The following is a 24,295-nucleotide window of genomic DNA, read 5'->3' as shown; positions in this document are numbered from 1 at the left end:
ACAGATCGAATAACTTTTTCTTCAAAACTGGACCGGACCGAATATACACATGAAAAGATGAACGTGAAACCGATTTGTGAATAAATCGATTATAAAACATATAAATAAAAGAAGATAAACAAAACCAGAGTAATTATATGTCCGCCTACAACAAAACCATCCAGATCCAGAATTTTTTTTTTGTATCAACAAAAGCCAAATCCCAACAACCGTACATGTACAAGTTTTAGACAAATACCAAAAATACATTCAATTTTCCCAATATAAACTATCTATGTATAGGGGACAAGATCTGGACTCTATTTTAGGAGTAGATAAGGAGTCTAGTTGGAGTTATGTTTTTTTTCAATCTACTCTCTATAAAATTTCAACTCCAACCACACTCTCTAATTTAGAGAATTATAAAAGATTTAAGTCTGTTTTGATTGGGTATAAATGTTTTGTCTTTATGAGCTGATTTTCTCACTCCCCTTTTCCCCACTTACACTCCTTTTTGTTTTTAAATATTTTTTAATCAATTTTCTTCTTTCAATTTCCTATTCTACCTTTATCCTACATTAATGTTTTGATAACTAAAATTAAGAAAAATTAACATAAAATAAAACCCAAAAAAAAAAAAAAAAGAGAAAAGAAGTCAGAGCATCTTCTAGTCCTTCAATAAACAGTGAACACATATCATAAGAGCTCTTTTTTTTTTTTTTGGCCTAATATTTTCAGGAAAATATGAATTTATATGTGGACGACATTTTCAGATTGATTGTCTGGCTTGAGTTTGGGGATTAATTCCTGAGGGTTTCCTTCATTATGTCAAAAGTGGTTCTGTGGATTGCATGTTTTGCTGCAAAGAATAGTCTGCTAAAACACTGCTTTTTTCCAATTAGGAGGCACGATTAATGGTTGCCGTATAAAATTGATTAAAAAATATTAAAAAGTAAAATAGAGTGTAAGTGAAGAAAAAGAGAGTAAAGAAATCATCTTTCTAAAATAATAACAAAATTTAGTTAATATTAAATAAATACTTAAAATATTATTAAAGTAAAACGTCATTACATAAGTACCAATTTTGTACTCCGACGTTTCATTTGAGAGAGACAATTTGCCACCACCTCTCATGAGTGTGTGGGACCCTTCTAATATAAATTGGAAACAGCCTTGGTAAGCACGACTAATGATGATTAAAGTACTCAAATTAGCAAATTGTTAAAGAATGACAGTAAAAGAAATGAATAATGAGGAAAGTCTGGTTGGAAAGCATGCAGCAATCTCTACTTTATTTTTAGGGCCCCGAAGCCAAAGACCTTTTCCCATGCGAATGACCATCCACCACCGGCATCAACCGTCCCAGAGAAACCCTCTCTGTCCACTCCACAGCCCCTTCGAATAATGTACTTGAACAAGAAAATAAAGGAGCAACTAAAATTTCAAAGCCAGACAGGAGTGACTGGTGGGTGGGCATAGATTTTTAAAGCGACACGCCTTGGCCCTGCTTGTTTGATTGCCATTCTAATGATAACTGTAGCCTAGGCCCCGGTTTGAATTTCAAAAGTTTAACCTTGACCTCTTTCATTTATAGCAAGGTTCTTTAGTTTTTTTTTTATTTATGTGGTTATCGCATTTGTATTGGCTCTTGTCAATTATATTTATACCTGAATTCTGTCGTCTTTATCTTAAAAAAAAATTTCTCACTCTAGATATATAATCTTAGAATATTAATGAATATTCGATTGATTGGACTAATTGACTAAAGTAATGCTCAACGTGGTCCGATATGTTCACTCTATTAAAGCTGTTAATTTATGACAACAAACAACATAGCCATTTAAAATAAATAATCAAGCTAGAGTTTGTTTCTCACATGAAGTGAGGGAAAGGGAGCGAAAAGGGTGGCTACCGACCTTTTGCTTTATGAGTTAAAACCGCTGGCATTTCCATTGTTATTGAATTTTTTTTCAACATTCTTTGTAACTACAAGGATTGCAATCCACCATCCTAACATTCTTTAAGAACACCACTAATCTCTCTCTCTCTCTCTCTCTCTCTGTGCGAACGATGTTCATCTATTTCTGCTCATCCCCATATTGAAATTTGGATCGCATAGATCCTGACAGATATGGTATAAGCTTCTTTTCTCACGATAGTACTAGCTAGTTTCTTCCTCAATGCATATTTCTGCCCTATCATTTCATTTTCTTAGAAAATATTATCTTTCTTGTCATTGTTGGATGATCCAGGGAACGCCGGTAAACATCATAGTTGGATCACATGTTTGGGCAGAGGATTCAGAAGTTGCGTGGATTGATGGCGAAGTTAAAGAAATCCATGGAAGAGATGTCACCATCATTACCACAAATGGGAAGACTGTAAGTTAACTCATCATCATTGGTACTTAAAAATTATGTCCGTAAGTTATTATCAAGGGCGGAACCATGAATTTTTTTTTATAAGTGTGCTAGCTAAAAATTTTTGCTTAAAATCTAATTATTATTTTTTATTAAAAATTTATAATTCCTATAGTTTTTAATAAATAAAAGTATAATTAATTCATATAAATCATAGTTACACTGACTAATTTCTAATAAATTTTATCATAAAGAAAAAAATATACACTAAATACAACAACAAAAAATACATATTATCAAAACGAATATATGAATAGGTTGTGCTCTTTTACTTGCTTGGTTATGATGTTAAATTATAATATAATAACACATATACCAAAAGCAAAAGCACAATTTACTTTATAAAGACTAAATATATGTGAATAAGAAATTTAACCATTATCATAATAAGAATTAAATCTGATGTTATATCTGTTAAATTTATTTATTTATTTGTTTTTTGCATCAATTGAATAAGCTTAAAGTGCACAAATATAAATAATTAGATTAAGATATTGTAGCCTTTTTAAAACCCTCTTCCCACCAAAAGAAAGCAGAGAAAAGAATATTTTATTAAACACCGCAAAAAGGCAACAAAGAATAAAAATAGACCGAAAACAAATAATATTTCCCTCTTGTGGAGGTCTAGTAGAGAAACAGAGAAGAAAAAAAAGTCTTTTGGAAGGAAGCAAACAATCGAACATGTAGCTTTCACGTTTATAGTATGGGTTTTGATGATCTACTAGTGGAAGGAAGCAAACAATAATCAAACCAAGCGAGCACACTGGACCATACAGATATAGGTTTATTTTTGTCTTCAAAACCTACTGGGCTACAGCCCATCGTGGCTGTTGTTCCATCCGTGGTTATTATTGTTCCGGATTCCATTGTAAATAGGGTGGAAAGTAAAGAGGGTAAATAGTAAACATTGCATTTCAATGATCCGAACTGTTTAGTTTTTAGATATTCCATAAAAAATCATCTTTAACAACCAAAAAAAACATGAATCCGAAACAATTTAAGCACTCAATTAGATGGTTTTTATTAGTCTTTTATTGAAGAATCATATTCATGTATTTGCTGGTCCCAAATGTCTTAATAATTTTCAATTTGCTTGATTTTTTGCAAAGATGGTATATCATTAGAGACTTGAAAATAGACGGTTTGGATTGTTGAAATTTTTTTTCATAGGAGACCCTGAACCCTAAACCCTCAAATAAAATTATTTGAGTGATCCCTTAATAGAAAGGGACTACACATATAGGAAAAAGTTTGGCTCCTCAAGCTACTCTTCAACTTTAAGGAGTCAATGTAAGAGTATGTGAGAAATCCCCTACCCTTCTAATTTTTTTCTTTTGATTGAACATCCCTTTAGTTACTATCGCTTGTATTAATTTTTTTTTCTTCCTAATAGTTTGTGGTATGAGTTCATTGAAAATGACTAAGAAAATAATTTTTAATAAAAAAAAAATCTATATATGTAAAGCAAAATATAGAGAATAATAAAACATTCAAAAACTCTGAAAATACTCATAGTAAAGTGAAATATTAAATCACCACATTTTAATTAAAACAGGGCATAATTGTAAAAGAACAATTAGGCAGAACTTTTTAAAATTTGAAAAGAAAAGAAAACGAGGAGTTTTATGTAGTAACCTAAAAATCGATTTTAATAAAAAATAATAAGAAAACGAGGAGGCCGCCAGCTTTCTCCCCGCACCCACATCAAACCCCGACGGCAGTGTCTGATGACGAATCCAACACAACAACGACGACGAAGTACGACGATGATAATTAACGAGACCTACGAGTTCTCTGCGGCGCGATTCCTCGACTTCATCAACGACGGTGGCAAACCCAGAGCGCACCTCTGGTTCGACTATGCCCCATCTCGTACGTCTTCTCTATTCCCTATTTCCTATCATTCTTCTCCTCTTGTCTCTGCGATCAGTAAGATTGATTTTTTTAGTCCAATTCTTTGAGAAACCATTGGTGCCGGCATGCTTGCTCCGTTATGTGGTGTTTGTTTGCTCGAAAAATTTGTTAGGTTGTAGTTGGTTCCCGAGAAGATTAGGAAGTAGAAAAAATCAATCAACCCAAATTGTTGAAAGTAATATTATTTTTTCTCAGCAATTAAACAATGTTATGGTTAAAGAAATTCTTGACTACAATTGATGAGAGTACCCTCCATCATCGGATGCCAAATGTTTAAGGAGTAATTATATTTTTGGTCACGGGTGAGTTTAGGGTGGAATTTAATTTTGGTAGCGGAAATTTAAATTTTCTGATTTTGGTCACTATTTGCATGTGTTAACAAATTAAGTAGGTTTTATACCTTCTTGTGTTGCAGTTTCGGTCGAATTTCTTTGTGGAGCTCACTTTGTTGTAATCGGCTTTTGCCTTCTAGATTCCGACCAAAAAAAAATGTCAAATGTTCAATTCCGTCAGTTTTATTAATTAAAAAATATTTTTTTAAATATTAAATTACAATTTTTTAATCCTCCTCTTTCTCTCTCTTTACCCAACCCCTGGAAGTGGTTGCATATGGCTCGGCCCTATATCGCTTCAACAGTTCCATTCTAATTGTAGCTTCATGACTTCTCAATGCGATCAATTTTCTTCCCTCTTATTTGCACACTAAAAACAAGTCGGCAAAGTACCGTTCTCCTCTACTTTTCACGACCTCTTGTAAATGAAAACTTGTATTTAGTTTCACTAACAAAAGAAATAATTCACCTCCGCTCTCTCTCTCTCTCTCTCTCTTTTACTGGGTTTGTTTAAATCCAAAACCACACCCACCTACCCTCCCCATCCCACTCCAACACAACCCAGAACCCACCCCCCTCTCTCTCTCTTCGGCTAGTTTTGTTTTTTTTGTTTTTTTTTCCTTTTTCTGCGTTTGTGATGGCTGTGAGGAGGTGGGGGAGGTGGTGTGGGTGGTTGTTGAGAAGGATGAGAGAAGGGGAAGAGATAGAGGAGAGAGAAGGATGAGAGAGAGGAGAGAGAAGGTGGTGTGGCTTCTGGAAATTATCATGAAGCTCCTCCAATGGCTGTTAGAATTTGAGAGGTTGGGAGGTTATGGCTGCCAGGGGTTGGGTAAAGAGAGAGAAAGAGGAGGATTTTTAAAATTTTAAAATTATTTGTTTTTAAAATTAATTTTTTTTTAATTAATAAAACTGACGGAATTGAACATTTGACCTAATTTGCTAACAGATGCAAATACAATGACCAAAATCGGAAATTCAAATTTTGGTGACAAATTAAATTCGACCCTAATCTTAGTGACAAAAAATGTAATTACCCCAATTTTTAGTGGGATGAGAGTACTCTTAACGCTTAATTACACCAATGCCCCTGAAACTTGGGATCCCACTTTGTCCCCCCAAACTCAAAATGACTCACTTTCATCCATTGACTAAGGTTTGGTGATCCTCCTTGCCACTTTTGTCAACTCCATTTAGGGCATGTTTACATATTAGTAATAGGTATGGGAGGAAAGTGAATGATTTCCATTCCTGACTTCCCCCGCGTTTACTTGCAATCAGGAATGAAAAATAAGTGGGCTCCACCTCAAAATTTGTAATCATATCCTCTCAAAACTAGGTATCAGATCAATTAGAGAGGGGTAGTCGATACGATTCTCATTCTTGTTTTCCCTTAATAACTTCCAAAAGTACCCTTACCACTTTACCATAATTCCAAAACACTCCAAACCCTGAAAAAAAATAAAAACTCATGCCAAGAACTTCCAAAAATGATTTCCTTTCCATTCCTATTTGCCTACCCTATCTATCAACATTATCATTGAACGGGGCTCTTGTGGTTCATCTTGTTCAGCATATTGATTCCTCATGTTTACACCACCTTACTGGTTTGCTACAAGATTAGTTTGGTCTCCTTAGCCAATTTGAGAATTATATATGTGCTGTAGTGAAAATGTGCAAGAATTTTAGTAATCAAATTAATTTGGATTCTGATTCATGAAAATTAGTAAACAATAACAATGGAAATCAACCCCATTCCTTTGCTAATTCCACATGTTTAGTAAACAGCTTGACGGGAATGATTCTTCCCATATCGATTCAGTACTTCCCTGATTCCTAAATTCTCTGATTCCTTACTTTCTCCATTACTAATACGTAAACATGCCTTTAAAAGTCTGTTAACTTTAATGACATGACAAGGGTGTTTTTGTAATTTCATACACATAGATCATTATCTACCAATTAGGTGAGTGACGTGGCAAGTGGAGCCCACCTCCACATAGATAAAAATATATTTAAATATTTAATAATTAAAAATAACTAATAATTAAAATAAATAAGAAATTTTTTTTTCAAGTAATTAAAAACCCTACCCAGACCCCTCCTACAACCCATATCTGAATTTGGGTTTGTTTTTGTTGGGTATATTTGAATCGGGTTGGTTTGATTTTCGGGGCTTCTATGGGCTCAAAGCTGCTAGTTTGTGCGAGAGAGAGGGGGTTGGGTTTCAAACAACCCAGATTTAAAGTTGGGTGTCGAGGTTGGCCGGAGATCGAGAGAGGGAGGCTTGCGATGGTGGTAGGGTTCGGACCTAAGGTGGGATGGTGTGACGAGTTCGATTTTCTTATCTTCGAATCTGCAACCAACCAAAATAACAAACTAAAAAATTTAATTAAAAAAAACGAAAGCAACATAGAGATGAAGTTAAAGAGTTAATGAAGATAGTGTTGGATGCTATGTGGAAGATCAATGAGAAGATGGCTAAGATGGTTGTGGGGTTGTATATTGAACTTGTGATGGTGGAGAAATTGGAGGAGTACTTGTAGATTTATGGCATGTTTACTAATCCGTAATTGAATTAGGAGAAATTGAATTGAGGAGTTGGATTGGGGAGAATTAGATTCCAGATTTCCTGTTGAAGTTGTTTACTAAACCATATAGATTGAGGAGAATTAGATTCTAGATTCCTGTTGAAGTTGTTTACTAAACCATATGGAATTGGGGTAGGAGTGGTACTAATTACTAAAATGTCCCCATTGTTAGGTTAAAGTAGATGGCAAATTTAAAATTTAAAATTTCGTGATGATATAATGGATAAAAAAGATGAATTCCTAATAAGTTTGTTTTACAGGAATTAGAATACCACCTCCCACCCACGAATTGAATTCCTCTAAAATTAGAAATTCAATTCCTAATTTTGTGTGGGCCCCACTTACTTTTTAATTCCTTGATGTGAAGTAAACACATGAATTCTCCATAGGTGGAATTCAATTATTGATTAGTAAACACACTATTAATGGAGACCAATCAAGTCTCAGAAGTTTTGTTGCTAGGGGGTGGCTGTGGGTCAGGATTAATGGTGGATGGGAGGGGGGGTGGTAGGGGAGGACCGAAGTTTCAGGGGGCATTGGTGTAATTAAGCCTACTCTTACCACTCATCCCCATATTTCGAATAATTTTATAAATAAAACAACATAAATGTATAATAAAATTTTCTCTATAGCTAGTTAATTTAGAATTTTAAGTTTTAATTTGTGTTTATATTTTAGTTACTGTGATGGTTAGGATCCTGAGGCTCTGCATTTAGAGTTTATGCATTTACCTGCATTTAGCTTGTGTAAAGTTTAATTTTTAATTTTTCTAAACTTACGTTAGAGTTGCCGTTTCCTCAAAGCCTCACTCTCTCTTCGGTCCTGTGTCTCTCTCTGTGCCATTTCACACCACTTACAAACAATCTCTACTACTCAATTTTGAAACCCAAATCAAAATCCCAAAGAATATATGGAATTTCATGGATGCTTTTCAACTTGGAATTTTATGCAACAATTTCATAATTGAATTCACGGGCAATATTTCTAACGAAGACTTCGACTTGGCCTCGCCTTCCATCGCCATTCTTCCACAAGAAAATTAGCTTCTATACACAAAAATATACAGAAAAATGAAGACAAAATTATATAATACCGTAAAGATAATGCAAAAAATAAAAACCTACCTCTACTATCAAATTAAATAATGTTTAGTTATTTAACTCTAACCAAATAAATAGACGTTTTCAATAAACAAGGGAATGTTGGTGATAATAATCAACTGACTACACGAGTTCTGATTTGAATGAAATTTTACAAAGATGATATGAGAATCTAAAAATTAGACGATTACTGAATTCAACTGGTCGCTTCATGTTGTTAGTTTAAATTTTTATAGGGTTAAATTATCTTTTTGTTTAAATTTTTTCAATATTATCATAAGTTTCATAGTATATATGAGTAGCACTATTGATTGTTAAATTTAAATTCTTTCTGATTTGGCTTATCGGTGTTATGCAAACAATTAGGATGAAGATATGTGAATATGCGGAATAATAATTGAACGATAAAGTAAATACACCAACACAAAGAATTTAGCGAGGTTCGGCTAACTTTGTTGCTGTTGTGTTACAGAAAAGAACTCCCAGCAAGCCTATTTCTAATACATAGGTCGTGGGTTACTTGACTTGTTAAAATAAGATTCCTAAAACCTGTTGGAATAACGAAAGATAAATTATTTCCTAATCCTGAACCAATATGGATAAGAGAAACTGTTTCCTAATTCTACTAGGAAATTCTGCGCGCACTATTCCTTACCCAAATTGGAGTTACCTAGAATCCTAACCCAACCATTTTGGTATTATGACGAGCCAAAACACAACATTGATAAATATGAATACTTAATAGATTAAAATGAGTTTGAACATGCTAAATAGGTTAATCGTCAAATCTCAAATGAGTTAAACAAGTTAACAGGTTAACCTAAATAACAATGCAACCCAACCAATTTAGTAAACAGGTTACACAGGTCGTGTCATGTTACTTGTTTAATAAACGAATCGTGTTCGGGTTGGAGATTTCTAACCGTTTAATACCTCGACATGACACGACCCATTGCCACTCCTACATGAAATCCACTTTTTACCCTTTGAAAAAAGAAAAGAAAATTGCTACCCAATTACCCATAACCTCACAAACCCAACCTGTCCTCCCTTCTCCACCATAGACACAGGCCATTGTCATCGGTGGGACTTTGCGGAGTGTGGTGGCCTTGGGCTAGGTGTGGTCCCTTGGGGTTGGTCGGGTTTGGTGGATGGGTGGCTTGAGGTTTTCTGTTTTTGTTTTTTAAGGATTTTTATCACAAGTTGTCCATTACTTTTTTTAAGTCCTCATTTTAGTCCTCAAACTCTCAAATCAATGAATGTGATCCTTCATCTTTTGGTCTAGACATCGATTTGTTCGTTTATGTCTCATTCAGACAAAACTTTTGTTAAAATTGGTCACGTGTCATCACTTGATCAGCTTTATAGATATATTATAACCAACATATAGCTCATTTTAGTTCTAGTTCCACGTTTTTGCTAAACAATATCATATGCTCTCGAATTTGGGTTTCACATTTGGAGTTCATCAAGGAAAGCAGATAGCCTCATTGAGTGATGTAGGGCAGCGGCTATGAGCTGCTGTCCAGTGACCCAAATATACCCAAAATACAGAGAATAGAAGGATAAGGCAATATAATTGAAGTTGGAACGAAGATAATTGAGTTCTAGGGCAAAATCCCAATAGTAACTCTATAGACTAAAGTCTGAAATTATATTCATCAACAAAAACTGAATACAAGAGTCTAAATAGCCTATCGGAAGCATTTTTGCTCACCACTTTAATCTAAGGTGTACGGTGTACCCTCACCACCATTATCAACACTTGACACGTGTCCATAGGCATAACCATGGTTCCATAAATACAAAGTAGAAGTTAACTATGGTTATGCATATGGACACATGTCAAGTGTTGAGAATGATGGTGAGGGTACACCTTGAGTTAAAGTGGTGAGCAAAAAGATTTTCTTTATTCTACAATACAGAAAACCTAATTGACATAGGAAACAAAAATCTAAACAGGAAATTAAGCAAAATCCTAGGAATAGGAGAACAAAAGAAGTAACTAATAATTTAAAGAAACTAGAACCCTAACCCAATTGACTAACGGGCCTAAGTACTTTTAGTGAGCCTTGTAGATGCTCCTGCATCAAACTGCCTTGGTTGGAAAAGACTGTCCTCAAGTCTAGATCGTCATCACCAAAGACTTCATGAGAAAACTGAACTCTTCCCTTCCAAACAAATAGATATTTTGAATATCGAACCACTCTGGAACACTTATGATTATTCTCTTTCATCATTGAGGAAAAGACGAGAGGTTTACCTTATCTCATGAATGGATAGGTTGTATTTTGATGAGAATACCCCTTTAAAGGTTGTGAGGCGACCAATTTTAATGAAGATTTTGATGAAACGTGATGAGGAGGACCAAACTGATGTGTGGAGACCACATTGATTGTTTTGAAAGTTTAAGGACTCAAATGAAATCTTTGGAAAATTCAAGGACCATTCGTGATAAAACCCTTTTTATTATGATGAAAGGGGGCAAAAACCCCAAAACCAGCACAGCTAACTAAACACAGAACCCACCAAGTGAGTTCTAGTAACATCTAACAAGTCATCCTAGATAATAAAAGCAAGCCATGGAGCATCATCAAAATTTCTAAAAATAAGTTTTATTTGAATTTTTTTATTTTTTTAGATTTATTTATGGTTTTCATCTTTTTTTATTTATTTTTATAATCTTACTTTTTATATTTTTAGGGCTTTTGACAGAAATGGTCCATGAACTTATGCTCGAGTTCCATTTTGGTCCTCCAACTAAGTTTTTCACTCCAGTGGTCCTCAAACTCTCTCATTTGTGTCAAATTGGTCCTACTGTAACAGTTTCCGTAAGTTTAAGAGATAATTAGTGCCCAAATTGACAGTTTTACCCCTCAATTTGAGGGAATTTAATGGCTGGACCAATTGGACACATGTGAAAGAGTTGGAGGACCAAAATGAAACTCAAGTATAAATTGGAGGACTATTTCGGTTAAAAACCTTTTTTTAAAATTATTGTTTTAAAATTTTTAAAGCTTATACCAACGAGGGGTTAGTTAGAATGGTTAGGCCCATGGTTTGCTCCTATGTGGTCTGAGGTTCAAAATCCCAAAAGGTACCTACCTAGCTATTTGCCAGTGTTTCCTGCCACTTAAAAATTGTAGGGTTTGGCAAAAGAAAGCTTATTTAATCCATGCGGTGCTGTATCAGTAGATTTTGTGGGTGTGCAGCTAATGATTGCAATTTTTAGAAAATGAAAAATCCCATGTTGTATGTTTGAAGTCTTGCATTACAATAGACCGTCCACCTTTCTACTATGTACCAATTAGGTTTTGGTTGGATTCTCTAATTCTATCATAATCTCTCCTTTGAATAAAAACGAACCTGATGTCATGTCCTCATGTCACACAAACCTAATTGTGATTTATCTTCAACACTTGCATAATAGGTACGTATACAGGCTAATGCTAGCATTTACTTCAATTTCAGATAGTTGCAGACATTTCCAGTATGTACCCAAAAGACACAGAAGCACCACCAGCAGGGGTTGACGACATGACTAAGTTGGCTTACCTCCATGAGCCGGGAGTCCTGCATAACCTAGCCTGTCGGTTTGCTCTTAATGAGATATATGTGAGTCAAGTCACTGCATGAATACGACATATGCATTGAATTTATTTAGCAATGCCCTTGAAAGCAGATAACATAGATGCCAAAAAACTAGTTGTCTGACAGTCGGTGATATAATGTGAGCAGACTTACACTGGGAACATTCTAATAGCGGTGAATCCGTTCCAGAGACTGCCACACTTGTATGAAATCCACATGATGGAGCAGTACAAAGGAACTGCTTTTGGGGAGCTAAGTCCACACCTTTTCGCTGTTGCAGACACTTGTTACAGGTATATAAGCCGTGCAAACTGGCTAATTAGATCCCATCATGTCATCTCAGACACCATGCTTAGTTATTCCCTAGCATTTGGTAAGAAAATAAAGTTAAATGACTAGTACCATTCACCAGGGCAATGATAAACGAACAAGGAAGCCAGTCAATTCTGGTTAGTGGGGAGAGTGGTGCTGGTAAAACAGAGACAACAAAAATGCTCATGAGATATCTCGCATTCATGGGGGGCAGATCAGGTACAGAAGGAAGAACAGTAGAACAACAGGTTTTAGAGGTCAGTTTCGTTTTTTCCTCTATTTGTATATTATAGGAAAATGCTTCATAATCCAACCTTCCTTTTCTTTCTAACAATTTGTTCCTTATTATATACTGTGAGTACATTGATTTATTTGGGATGAAGTGTAAATATTTCCACGTCTTCAGTCCAACCCAGTCTTGGAGGCATTTGGGAATGCCAAAACTGTGAAAAACAACAATTCGAGGTGAGATACTTGTTAGCTCTTTCCTCTACTAGATAGATTTCTCTCATTTCCTTTTTAAAATTTTTTCTATATTGCTTTCCCTACTTTCTCTTCAAACTTATAAAACATTATTCTTGTACCAGTCGTTTTGGTAAATTTGTAGAGATCCAATTTGATAACAATTGGAAAATCTCTGGAGCTGCAATTCGTACATATCTTCTCGAAAGATCACGTGTTTGCCAAGTCTCTGACCCAGAGAGAAATTACCATTGTTTTTACATGCTTTGTGCGGCACCAGCGGAGGTTTGTGTGTGACATTATATTCTTTTGTTGTTAATCTAGATTATACATTTTTAAATAATAATTACTGTATCAATGGTTAAGAGTAATAGTCTGGTAACATGCCGATAATTTGGTCTAGTGGCATCCAGTCAACATTCTGTTGGAGGAGGTCCTGAGTTGAATCTCATGGACTACAGTTGTTCAATGAATAAAAAACAGTATGGTAACATAAATGTTAACCAACTAGGGAATCAATTAGCCATTTGATTATTATCGTGATTAAGTGTTTATAAAAATATTGTTCTTGCTATTTGTTTGATCACCGTTTAAAAACTATGGCATCAAGGGAAGACCACACATGCGATCCCTTTATATGATACATCCCATTATTTTTTTGAAAAAAAGAAGGGATCCCTCTTCCTCTATGTAGGTATGTTTGTCGTTATGGCTGACAAATGTTCTTTAACAGGATATCAACAGGTACAAGTTAGGGGACCCAAGAACATTTCACTATCTTAATCAATCCTCCTGTTATGAAGTAGCAAATGTAGATGATGCAAGAGAGTATTTGGAAACCAGAAATGCCATGGATGTTGTTGGGATCAGCCAGGAAGAGCAGGTAGTGACCCTCGCATCAATACAACTACAATGATGTAGTGATGATTTCCTCTAACCATATATATTATTAATGGAAAAGTTTCTTTCTTTAGGATGCCATATTCCGAGTGGTTTCTGCAATCCTCCATCTTGGGAACATTGACTTCATCAAAGGGGAGGAAGTTGATTCTTCCAAATTAAAAGATGATAAATCATTCTATCATCTCCAAACAGCCGCAGAGCTACTCATGTTAGAACTTTGATCGATTTTGAAATACCTGAATGAAGATTATCTACTCGTTTCTAATTCCTAGTGTCTTCCAACCTGTTTTTCTTCAGGTGTGATAAGAAGGCTTTAGAAGACTCGCTTTGCAAGCGTGTCATAGTGACTCCTGATGGTAACATTACAAAACCGCTGGATCCAGACTCAGCTACATTAAGTCGTGATGCCCTGGCAAAGACAGTTTACTCCAGACTGTTCGATTGGTAAGTAAAATAGACTTATCCATTGTACTTGTATTCAGCATTAGTTGTTAGTATTTCCTTCCTGGCTGGGAGGAACAAGTGCTCCATTATGGAAGTTAAGAGTCTTAACTTAGTCGACTTTTGACCCAGGCTTTTATTGCCCCAAAAATGTGATATCAGTGCAACAGATCAGGAATCACAGAATACTTGTAGTCTGCAAACTTCTTTAAAGCCAACCTATTACAGTTTCTATTAGAAAACGCCTCGCCTTGCAGGACCAAAAATGCCTTGCCTCTACGCCTCCCCTTTCAAAACATTGGTTTGTAATATCATATTCTTATAAACTTACCTAACTTTATAAGGATTAACTACAGCTGGTGGTTCCTAATCTGTGGCAGGATTGTGGATAAGATAAACAGTTCAATTGGTCAGGATCCAAATTCGTCAAGCTTAATAGGAGTCCTTGATATTTATGGCTTTGAAAGCTTCAAGATCAACAGGTACATAATGGTAGAAATGATACAGCTTAACAGAAGAATTAAATGTACTGAAACAATTTTGCATTTGGACGTAAGGACCTAATCTAATGCTTTATTTGGTAGTTTTGAGCAGCTATGTATCAACCTAACAAATGAAAAGCTGCAACAACATTTTAATCAGGTAAACGGAATTTCTAGGTACACTTTAAACATATTTGTACTATGGTTATTTTATATAATAAGCATCTTCCACTGCAGCATGTGTTCAAGATGGAACAAGAAGAGTACACAAAGGATGAAATTAACTGGAGCTACGTAGAATTTGTAGATAACCAGGATGTTTTGGATCTTATCGAGAAGGTATTAATTTTCATATAGCTCTTTGTATGTAAAAATAGCAAAATTTATATAAATCTTTTATAACAAACGTCCTTACATGCAGAAACCTGGGGGCATAATTGCTCTTCTTGATGAAGCCTGGTATGTAACCTTGGTCCTCATGATACCATTGATATCTTATCTCTTACAACAGATAATCTAACTAATAAAATGGTTCCCACAGTACTCAGGTCTCATCTGATTAATTATTAGGCACTTAAGTTTGAAGCTTCATTCAGCATGGTGTATAATAATAATACTTGTTCCCTGATCCAAAAAAAATACGTAGTCTCATATTGTTTCTTCTACCAGTGAAAATTAAAGAAAAGCTAAAATGCCTTTTTGAAAATGGGAGAAAAAAGATCATGACTGCTGAACCTATGCATATATGAACAAGTTCATTTTATCTACAGTATGTTCCCCAAGTCAACCCATGAGACATTTGCACAGAAGATGTATCAGACATATAAAGGACATAAGCGCTTCAAAAAGCCAAAACTTGCTCGAACGGACTTCACAGTTAACCACTATGCTGGAGATGTAAGAAAATTCTTGAACAAATAGCTATACTGAAAAAAAAAACATAGTTTCCCTTCATTTATCCTTCTAGTCAACAGGTCACATACGAAGCAGACCATTTTCTTGATAAAAACAAGGACTACGTAGTGGCAGAACATCAAGCTCTTTTAAATGCCTCCACATGCTCATTTGTTGCAAATCTATTCCCTCCACTACCTGAGGAGACGTCAAAACAGTCTAAGTTTTCTTCCATAGGTACCCGTTTCAAGGTAATCCACATTTTCATAAAGGTCTATTTGACTCTGAAGATGCAACTTGCTCCTGAATCAAAATTCACATGCAGCAACAACTACAAGCTTTAATGGAGACACTTAGCACGACAGAACCACATTATATCAGATGTGTTAAGCCCAATACAGTTTTGAAGCCTGGAATTTTTGAGAATGTCAATGTATTAAACCAGCTGAGATGTGGTGTGAGTAAAGTCTAACTTTTTTCACAGAATATCTTTACCCTTTCAAAAATATTTTTGAGGTTGTTTAAAAATTAAACAAAACAGAAAGAAAAACCCCCCAGAGGGAGATTTCCAGGGGAAGGGAGGGGTGGGGGCTGAGGCAGCAACCATGACCTGTTTAGGTTGCTTAATTTAATGATGTTTTTCCAATGGCACTTGTACAGGGTGTGCTAGAGGCTATAAGGATTAGTTGTGCTGGATATCCAACAAAAAGAACATTTGATGAGTTCCTTGACCGCTTTGGCTTGTTGGCTCCTGATATTCTGGATGGGTATAAATTGACTGGAATTGATTTAATCTGATTTTCTATTTGTCAATTTTACCTTCTTTATGTTGAAATGAAACTAGGACCTCTAGGTCAAGACTGAGATGACAGTGTTTGCATGAAGCTCAGGCCTTAACTTTTACAAAGATATTCATGTTGGCTTGATATATATATTTTGTCTCATTACTTTGTTGTTGTGTTTGGGGTCCATTGGGATTGGTTGCCGAATATGGCATTAGAGCTCTAGTTGCAGGAGGTTCTAGTTTGAAACATTTATTTCTCATTCCCAACTTATTGTTACTTTGCAAGATGCAGAATGTGGTTGCACCTATATGTTTCACTATTACTGCATATGTCTGCCTCTCCGACTGCAGGATGGGGCAGCATGTTGGGTTGCCATTCATTATTGGCCCATTCCATAACGGCTTTAAGCCTCTGAGGTTCAGTAGTTGTTTAACAAAACTCACGTATCTGGATATAAGTGACTGTTTATCTAGAGCGTATAGTAATGCCACAAGAGATGATCATCTAATGCATTCACTACCTTGATGGTTACTTGCTTTGCCTGTGCAGATCTGATGAAAAATCAGCATGTATTGCCATATGTGACAGGATGGGCCTGAAGGGATATCAGGTTTGTTTAGACATCAAACTATGGTGTGAAAATAAGACGCATTAGTGTTCATTGTCCCCTAAACTTTGTTCGTGTTATGCACAAGTTCCCCACCAATGTTGTATTGCAGATTGGAAAATCAAAGGTGTTTCTTAGAGCTGGTCAGATGGCTGAATTAGATGCACGAAGAACGAAAGTTTTGGCTGATTCTGCCAGATGTATTCAAAGGCAAATCCGAACACATCTAACCAGAAAGGAGTTCATTGCCGTGCGAAGGGCTGCTATTCACATGCAGAAACTTTGGAGAGGTAATAATGGAGTGACAATTTGAAAGTTGGAATGACATGGTGTTTATCTCACACTTCCACAAACAGGACAACTTGCACGTAAGATGTATGAACAGATAAGGAAGGAAGCTGCTTCAATACGTATACAAAAACATCTACGCGCTCACACAGCAAGGAAGTCCTACATAAAATTTCAGGCTGTATCAATAGTCATCCAAACTGGTTTACGAGCTATGGCAGCCCGAAATGATCATCGAAACAGGAAAAGAACCAAGGCTGCAAACATTATTCAGGTCATAAATGCTTTGGACTGGACAATCTACAGAAACTTCAATTTTATCGATGCATACAGAATTTTTTTGGCATTTGTGGGATATTTAAAAATGTAAAAGTAAATCTTAAGAGTACATAAAGAAATGCAGTTTAAGAATACTTATGAAGAACTTGATTGATAACTTAGGAAAATATTTCCAGTATCAGGATTAGAGGAATAATACTATTGAATTGTGCAGAAAATAATCAGACCTCTATTATTTATATATTATAGAGTGAGCTAAAACCTACAAATTTTTTATGAAAAATTATGAAAATGCTGCATTATAAAGGAGTATAGTACTACTTATGTCCGAGATCAGTTTATTTTCTGAGAAGAATCATTCTGTATTAAATAAGTTTAAGCTGATAAATTTTAGAATGCTGTCAATCTTTCTTCCGACAGACTAATTGGAGAAGATTTGAAGCTGTTTCTGAATATAAACACCAGCGAAAGGCAACTCTAACTCTTCAATGTCTCTGGAGAGCAAAGGTAGCGAGGAAGGAGCTTAGAAAGCTTAGGATGGTGAGCTTCAATTCTCTATAAGAAGAATCTACTTACTGCCCACCTATTATTAGCATTGAACTATGTCAAGAAAACCATATTTATCAAAATTAAGGAATCAGGAAGATATAAATAAATAAATACAATTCCTTGATACAGGCTGCACGAGAAACGGGAGCTCTCAAGGCAGCTAAGGACATGCTGGAGAAGCGTGTTGAAGAGCTAACATGGCGACTGGACTTTGAAAAGCACTTGAGGGTATATATTCTCCTCCAATTTGGTTAACAAATAGAAGTATCTGCCTCTTAGTTCTATTTAGCACTAAAATTTTGATGCATTAATATTTAGAAAATACTAATTGATATGATGAAAAACACCCATGGTATTGCAATTGTTTTGGTATGTTTGGAATCAGTAACTTGGATCATTTTTATAGAAGCATCTCTAGTCATGTTGAGTTTGAAATTTACCAGTCAAGGGAATGGTTGGAGAAATTTCAAACCTTGACACTGAGGATATAAAGTTGATTGTACATAATTTACAAACAACTTGCAGATTGATCTTGAAGAAACTAAAGGGAAAGAAATTGCAAATTTGCAAAATACTTTGCATGAAATGCAAACACAAATTGATGAAGCCCATGCCGCAATTATCCATGAGAAAGAAGCAGCAAAATTAGCTATTGAACAAGCTCCACCAGTCATCAAAGAGGTGCCAGTTGTGGACAACACCAAGCTAGAAATTCTGAAAAATCACAATGAGGAACTAGAGGTAATGCGGTACAACTTAGCTTCCAAAGATTCATTTCGCATAAACTGAATGATAAACTTTAGAATAAAATTATCAAACCATTGTATATCGTGGAATTAAGAATATATGAACTATTCCTGTGAAATATTCACACAGTAGAAACAACTAGGTTTGAAGGGACATCTTTTTTAGAAGCCCAAAATTAAGCCTGTGGGCTCATGTCTAACAATGTCGTCTTTTTGGTCCAAAGAGTGGTGTACAATGAAAAGATAAATAAATAAGATAAATCAATAGATATATAGATAGAGAGAGGCATTAAAAGCAGAAAGCATATGTAGTGGGTGCATGTGTGGTGCATGTGCACGTGTTATATTGATTATTGGTATGAATGTTAGGGTGAGCTAACTGAGCTGAAGAAGGAAATTGAGGGATTTGAAGAAAATTACTCTCAAGTTGAAAAAGAAAGTAAAGCAAGGCATAAAGAGGCAGAAGAAGCACAGCTGAAAGCAACACAGCTTCAAGAAACTATTGAAAGGTAGTCCCATATATTTGCTTTTTTATTTTTGTTATCAAAGCTAAGAAATTTCATGAATGTCTCTATCAACATAAACTGGGGTTGACTAACTCTTGTTTCTTAATCAGGTTAGAGTTGAACTTGTCCAGTCTCGAATCTGAAAATCAGGTGCTCCGCCAACAGGCTCTGGTTGCATCAGCAAATGAGGACTTCTCTGAAGAAATGAGAATGTAAGAATGCGCAATCTAGTAAAAGTTTTCACCTCATTGATAGGTGGAATCTTAGAAACCTATGTTTTCTATCTTATGCTTGAACAACAGTTTTGGAGATGATGGAAGAAAAATACAAGTGGTTGCTCTATCGTAGCAACTGAGTTCATTATGGTTGCTCAATCTAAATATGAACAATTTGACCTTTAAATGAATCATACTCATAAACAGCTGGTTATTATGGTAGAAGCACCAAATAAATGGATATTTAACTGGAATATTACTTCATCAAAGTTACAAAGATATCCAACTACCCATTGAGTACAATGCTAAGTATTCATGTTTGTCCAGCCTGAAGAGGAAGATCGCAGATTTGGAGTCAGAGAATAAATTCCTCCGCAACAAGACTCTAGTCATGGAGCAGAAAGCTACTCCAGAGAGGTTTCAGCCACAAGTAAAGGTATAGTGCTTTGCATAACCTTTTTCTTCCCATACCAAAAGATAAAAAAGAAACTTTTTCTTCTTTCATCTTCTTTTTCGGTAAAATTACTTCCTTTGACATTCTATGATGGTACAGCCTTTTGAGAATGGGAACGGGAAAAGGGAAGAGCTTCGGACCAAAGTATTACCAACTTTCCAGAATAAATTATTGTCAGAAATATTTCAAATAATCATAAGATACTTTAATTATCATCTGTTATAAACTTATCATCAACCTATAATGAAATTATGTTTTCAGGAGCCAGATCCTGTAGTGTCTCACCTTAGTAGACAAAGGTCACTCACAGATAGGCAGCAGGTATTTATAAAGTTGAGATTATTATTATTAATAAAAAGCTTCTTCCATAACTCGCTACAACTATAAACAGGAAAGTGTTGACGTGCTTGTTAAGTGTCTTGTGGAAGATAGACAATTTGACAAGAACAGGCCTGTCACTGCCTGTATTGTGTACAGAGCACTTCTTCAGTGGAGAACCTTTGAAGCAGAGAAAACAAATGTATTTGATAGGATCATTCACAAAATTCGGTCCATTATAGAGGTATTAGCCTTCAACCAACATGCATTAAGCTTGACCAGTTGGATGGGGTATTTATACTATTTGATTAACTCAATATGAAATTTGAAATGTTCTTGAAGACTCAAAACACTGTCAGTGATCTGGCATATTGGCTTTCAACAACTTCTACCCTTCTATTTCTTCTACAAAGTACGCTCAAGGCAGCCAGTGCATCTAATACAGCTTCATATCGTAACCGAACTCCTGCTACCATATTTGGTAGAATGGCACATGTAAGCTTTCACGCACAAATTTTTTAGCATATTGAAAACCATGTGACACAGTAATGCAAGAAATACCATGCCAGGGTTTTCGTTCATCTTCTATGAGCACGGGAGTTTCAAGTGGCTACAGTGGAACGATGGGAAAGCCAAATGAGCAATTAAAAGTGGAGGCTAAGTACCCAGCATTATTGTTCAAGCAACATCTAACTGCATTTGTTGAGAAAATATATGGGACCATCCGTGATAGTCTAAAGAAAGAGATTAGCCCATTCTTGAATTTGTGCATTCAGGTGAGCATCTTGTATAACCGAGAATATGACATGACAGATTGAACCATGAAAAAGTTCTTATTTAACATCAACAGGCACCAAGATCTGCAAGGGGCAGGTCGATAAGAGGCTCATCTAAAACTATACATTCAAATATAAGAGCACGACAACAGGCATCAAATATGCACTGGCAAAGCACTGTCAACAAGTTAGATCAAACCTTGGGTATTTTGTCTGTGAACAATGTAAGCTTTAATTTAATTTAATTTTCAAGATTCTTGTCCATCTATTATATGAATCAGTATAAAGAATTTCTAGAGTTAACTGCTGCAACTTCAGGTCTCTCCCATGATCGCAAGGAAAATCTTCAGTCAAGTTTTCTCATTCATCAATGTCCAGCTCTTTAACAGGTAAACAAAGTTTGATATCCACTCATTGCTTTAACCATTTGACTAGGATCAAAGTTTAGCTACAATGCATCATTAGTCCTAATGAATTTAATAAATCCTTGGTGGCAGCTTATTGCTTCGTCGTGAGTGCTGCTCATTTAGCAATGGAGAATTTCTGAAAGCAGGTTTGCTTGAATTGGAAAACTGGTGTCTCAAAGTAACAGATCAGGCAAGAAAACTGTCTGTGGTCTAACAAATGCTGACAAAATAATATAAGGAGGAAATGAGGAAAAATTATTTACTTATTTACTTTTCTACTTTTACAGTTTGCTGGATCATCCTTGGAAGAGCTTCAACACATAAGGCAGGCTGTAGGATTTTTGGTTTGTTTCTTGAGCTTACATCACCCCAATATTCCGTTGTTACTTTCTTAAATAATTATGTGAAGGAATTTACATTGCTTTATGAAAGTATTCTTCATTCATGCAGGTTTTGCACCAAAAAACTCAGAAATCAGTGGATGAAATCACAAATGAATTGTGTTCGGTAACTCCACCAGTCTTATATCATATGAAAGAAATTCTTTATTTTAGTTCTCCTCTTCACTTCTTTTAATCTTTTATTTTCATTTTGGAGATTGAATCCGTTCTGCAAAAGTTCTTTTTTTTCTTTGGCCAAACTTTTATAACATTATTTCAGAAAGAGAACAAGGAATATGATCAAAGAATTCCAATATAGCGAACTGAGGACTTCCTGTTAATTTAGTTTACACTTCATTAATCAGATACTGAGCATCCCTCAAATATATCGCATTGGAACAATGTTCTGGGATGACAAATACGGAGCGCAGGGATTATCTGCAGAAGTGAGTGTTCAGTAAATTGATTTGTAATGAGCATGCTAGAATACGCAGTTAACTATGTATCCCATTGTTTCTCTTTCCGGGGATTTGTTGCATTAGGTTATTGGCAAAATGAGAGTGTTGATGGCAGAGGATTCAATCAACATGCCCAATAATTCTTTCCTGCTCGACGTCGATTCCAGGTAATATTCTAGTCATTAACTTCTAAACCTGGTAATGTATTGAATTCAGCCCCGATTCTCTAGCGTGGTAAAAATTAACTGAAGATAGCGTTGCAAAATTGGTTTGCAGCATACCTTTCTCTATTGAAGAGATGTGCAGATCCTTTGATGATATCAGCCTATCTGATATGAATCCGCCAGCCATCCTCCGACAAAGATCTGACTTCCACTTCCTGTTGCAACAAACGGATTGAGGCTACTTGATATCTTTCTAAATTCACATGGTCAAAGATTGGGAGCGGACGGTTATATTTCCATTTGTCTTTTGCTTCTGAGAGATGGAATGTTCAGATATATTTTTTGGTCTATGATAGAAATTTAGATCATGGTCTCGCAGTTTTCTTTTGCTTTGCTTGAATCTAAAGGAAAGAGCAATTGGGAGTTAACCCTCTATCCTCCAATTAGTGTAATGTGCAGGAGAAAAACAATATTGTTGTCATGTACTGTTACCAATACCAACTTTTACCCCCACTGATATTACACACAGGACAGCGTCTCCAATGGGAAGATCTAAATTCAGAAAGGTAAAACTATGGTTAGGCACAGGTCGGATGGGCTGGTTTTTGGCCTAACCCACAAACCGAACTGCCATGTTCAGTTTTAAGATTTTCAAAACTATAAGGAGCTTGTAACTCAAATGGTTAAGAGTAGTTTACACATGCACATGAAGTTCACCGTTTTTTTTTTTTTTGGGACAACAAGTCCAGTGTTCAAATAATCATTTTCCCAATATTGCTTGTATTAAAATTTAAAAAAAAAATTCAAATCCGAGACTGATTATATCTATATCTATATATATAAAGCAAAAGGCAGAGAATGGTAAAACATTCAAAATACCAGAAAATACCCTTTGTTAATTCAAACATTAAGAATTGACATTATTAATTAAATGAGGATAATATGGTAAATTCATATTTTTTAATATTAAAAAAATTAAAATTAAAAACAAAATAAGATAATAGGTCCTACTTTTATGGAACATAACTACCCTGTTATCTTTTATTAATTGTAAAAATAAAATAAAAAAGAAAAAGAAAACCAATTGGCACATGCGTGAGCATGTGTTAAGGGGCTAGTATATATAAAGTAAAAAGTAAAAAATGGTAAAACATTTAAAATACCAGAAATGTCATTAGTTAATGCAAACATTAAGAATTGAAATTATTAATTAAATAAGGATAATATGGTAAGTTCACACCTTTTCATATTAAAAAAATTAAAATTAAAAGAAAAATCAGATAATAGATCCTATTTTTATGGAACATTACCCATTATCTTTTTTAATTCTAAAATAAAATAAATTTCTTTTTTTTAAAAAAAAAAGCCTTTCACAGGCGTGGAAGCGCTTGCGGAGAGGTTAGTATACATTAAAATAATTCTAAGAGGAATCAATCTTGGCCAATTGTTACATTACAATTAGAGGAGAGGGAAACAATTGCCTAAGGGTGTGGTGGGTTCCACACACAACCTGGTTTGATGGGCCCACGTGAAACCATGCACATGCTAGATGGGTTGGTTTTTGGCCTAGCCCAAAAACTGAACTGCCATGTTCAGTTTTAAGATTTTCAAAACTACAAGGAACTTGTAGCTCAACTGGTTAAGAGTAGTTTATCCATGTGTTGAGGCCCAAAAAATCCACGCTTCGGCCCAAATAAATTCTCAGCCCAATGCCATATCTTACCGAGAAGAAACCCAATTTGGGGCACGCGAAAGTTTGCCATATGCGCTTATACACATGCCACACCAAGCAAATAAACAACATGCCATGCTACAAGCTTAAGTGGGCCCAAGCCACGCAAGATGCCCGGGGCTTGCTTGAGTGGGTTGTGGTATGGATGGTAATAGGTCGTCATGAGGCCCATTTATGGGTCAAGAAATGGAGGTTCCGGGTTGCTTGGGAGCC

At 35.4% G+C, this 24,295-nt stretch overlaps 1 protein-coding gene across 3 annotated transcripts; it reads left to right on the top strand.

Moving 5' to 3' along the window:
* LOC18786033 (myosin-12) lies at positions 1,850-22,872 on the top strand. Of its 3 annotated transcripts, XM_020557863.1 has the most exons (40): positions 1,853-2,113; positions 2,232-2,360; positions 11,805-11,948; positions 12,072-12,217; positions 12,337-12,493; positions 12,643-12,701; positions 12,824-12,983; positions 13,432-13,581; positions 13,673-13,809; positions 13,899-14,045; positions 14,423-14,524; positions 14,627-14,684; positions 14,762-14,863; positions 14,946-14,983; positions 15,295-15,421; positions 15,499-15,669; positions 15,744-15,875; positions 16,079-16,185; positions 16,753-16,813; positions 16,923-17,100; positions 17,167-17,372; positions 17,798-17,917; positions 18,056-18,154; positions 18,452-18,667; positions 19,042-19,181; positions 19,289-19,390; positions 19,721-19,829; positions 19,947-19,991; positions 20,109-20,168; positions 20,239-20,409; positions 20,508-20,660; positions 20,735-20,941; positions 21,016-21,165; positions 21,260-21,330; positions 21,439-21,538; positions 21,636-21,692; positions 21,799-21,855; positions 22,094-22,174; positions 22,271-22,353; positions 22,463-22,872. In XM_020557863.1, exons 1-40 carry the CDS (start codon positions 2,111-2,113, stop codon positions 22,584-22,586), a joined length of 4,659 nt encoding a protein of 1,552 aa, XP_020413452.1. In that variant the 5' UTR covers positions 1,853-2,110; the 3' UTR covers positions 22,587-22,872. The 3 variants fall into 3 exon arrangements, with proteins under 3 accessions (XP_020413453.1, XP_020413452.1, XP_020413454.1); XM_020557864.1 differs by lacking the exon at positions 19,947-19,991 and having other exon boundaries at positions 1,850-2,113; XM_020557865.1 differs by lacking the exons at positions 1,853-2,113; positions 2,232-2,360 and adding an exon at positions 3,847-4,271.

Source organism: Prunus persica, chromosome G2 (genome assembly GCF_000346465.2).
Source record: "Prunus persica cultivar Lovell chromosome G2, Prunus_persica_NCBIv2, whole genome shotgun sequence".
NCBI lineage: Eukaryota > Viridiplantae > Streptophyta > Magnoliopsida > Rosales > Rosaceae > Prunus > Prunus persica.
The sequence above is the reverse complement of the archived record's forward strand: the minus strand, read 5'-3'. Positions and strand labels throughout refer to the sequence as shown.

Coding starts and splice junctions, on each gene's coding strand:
- LOC18786033 (XM_020557863.1), top strand. Junction 12,494..12,642: donor TAGAACAACAGGTTTTAGAG/GTCAGTTTCGTT, acceptor CCACGTCTTCAG/TCCAACCCAGTCTTGGAGGC. Junction 14,685..14,761: donor TGCAACAACATTTTAATCAG/GTAAACGGAATT, acceptor CTTCCACTGCAG/CATGTGTTCAAGATGGAACA.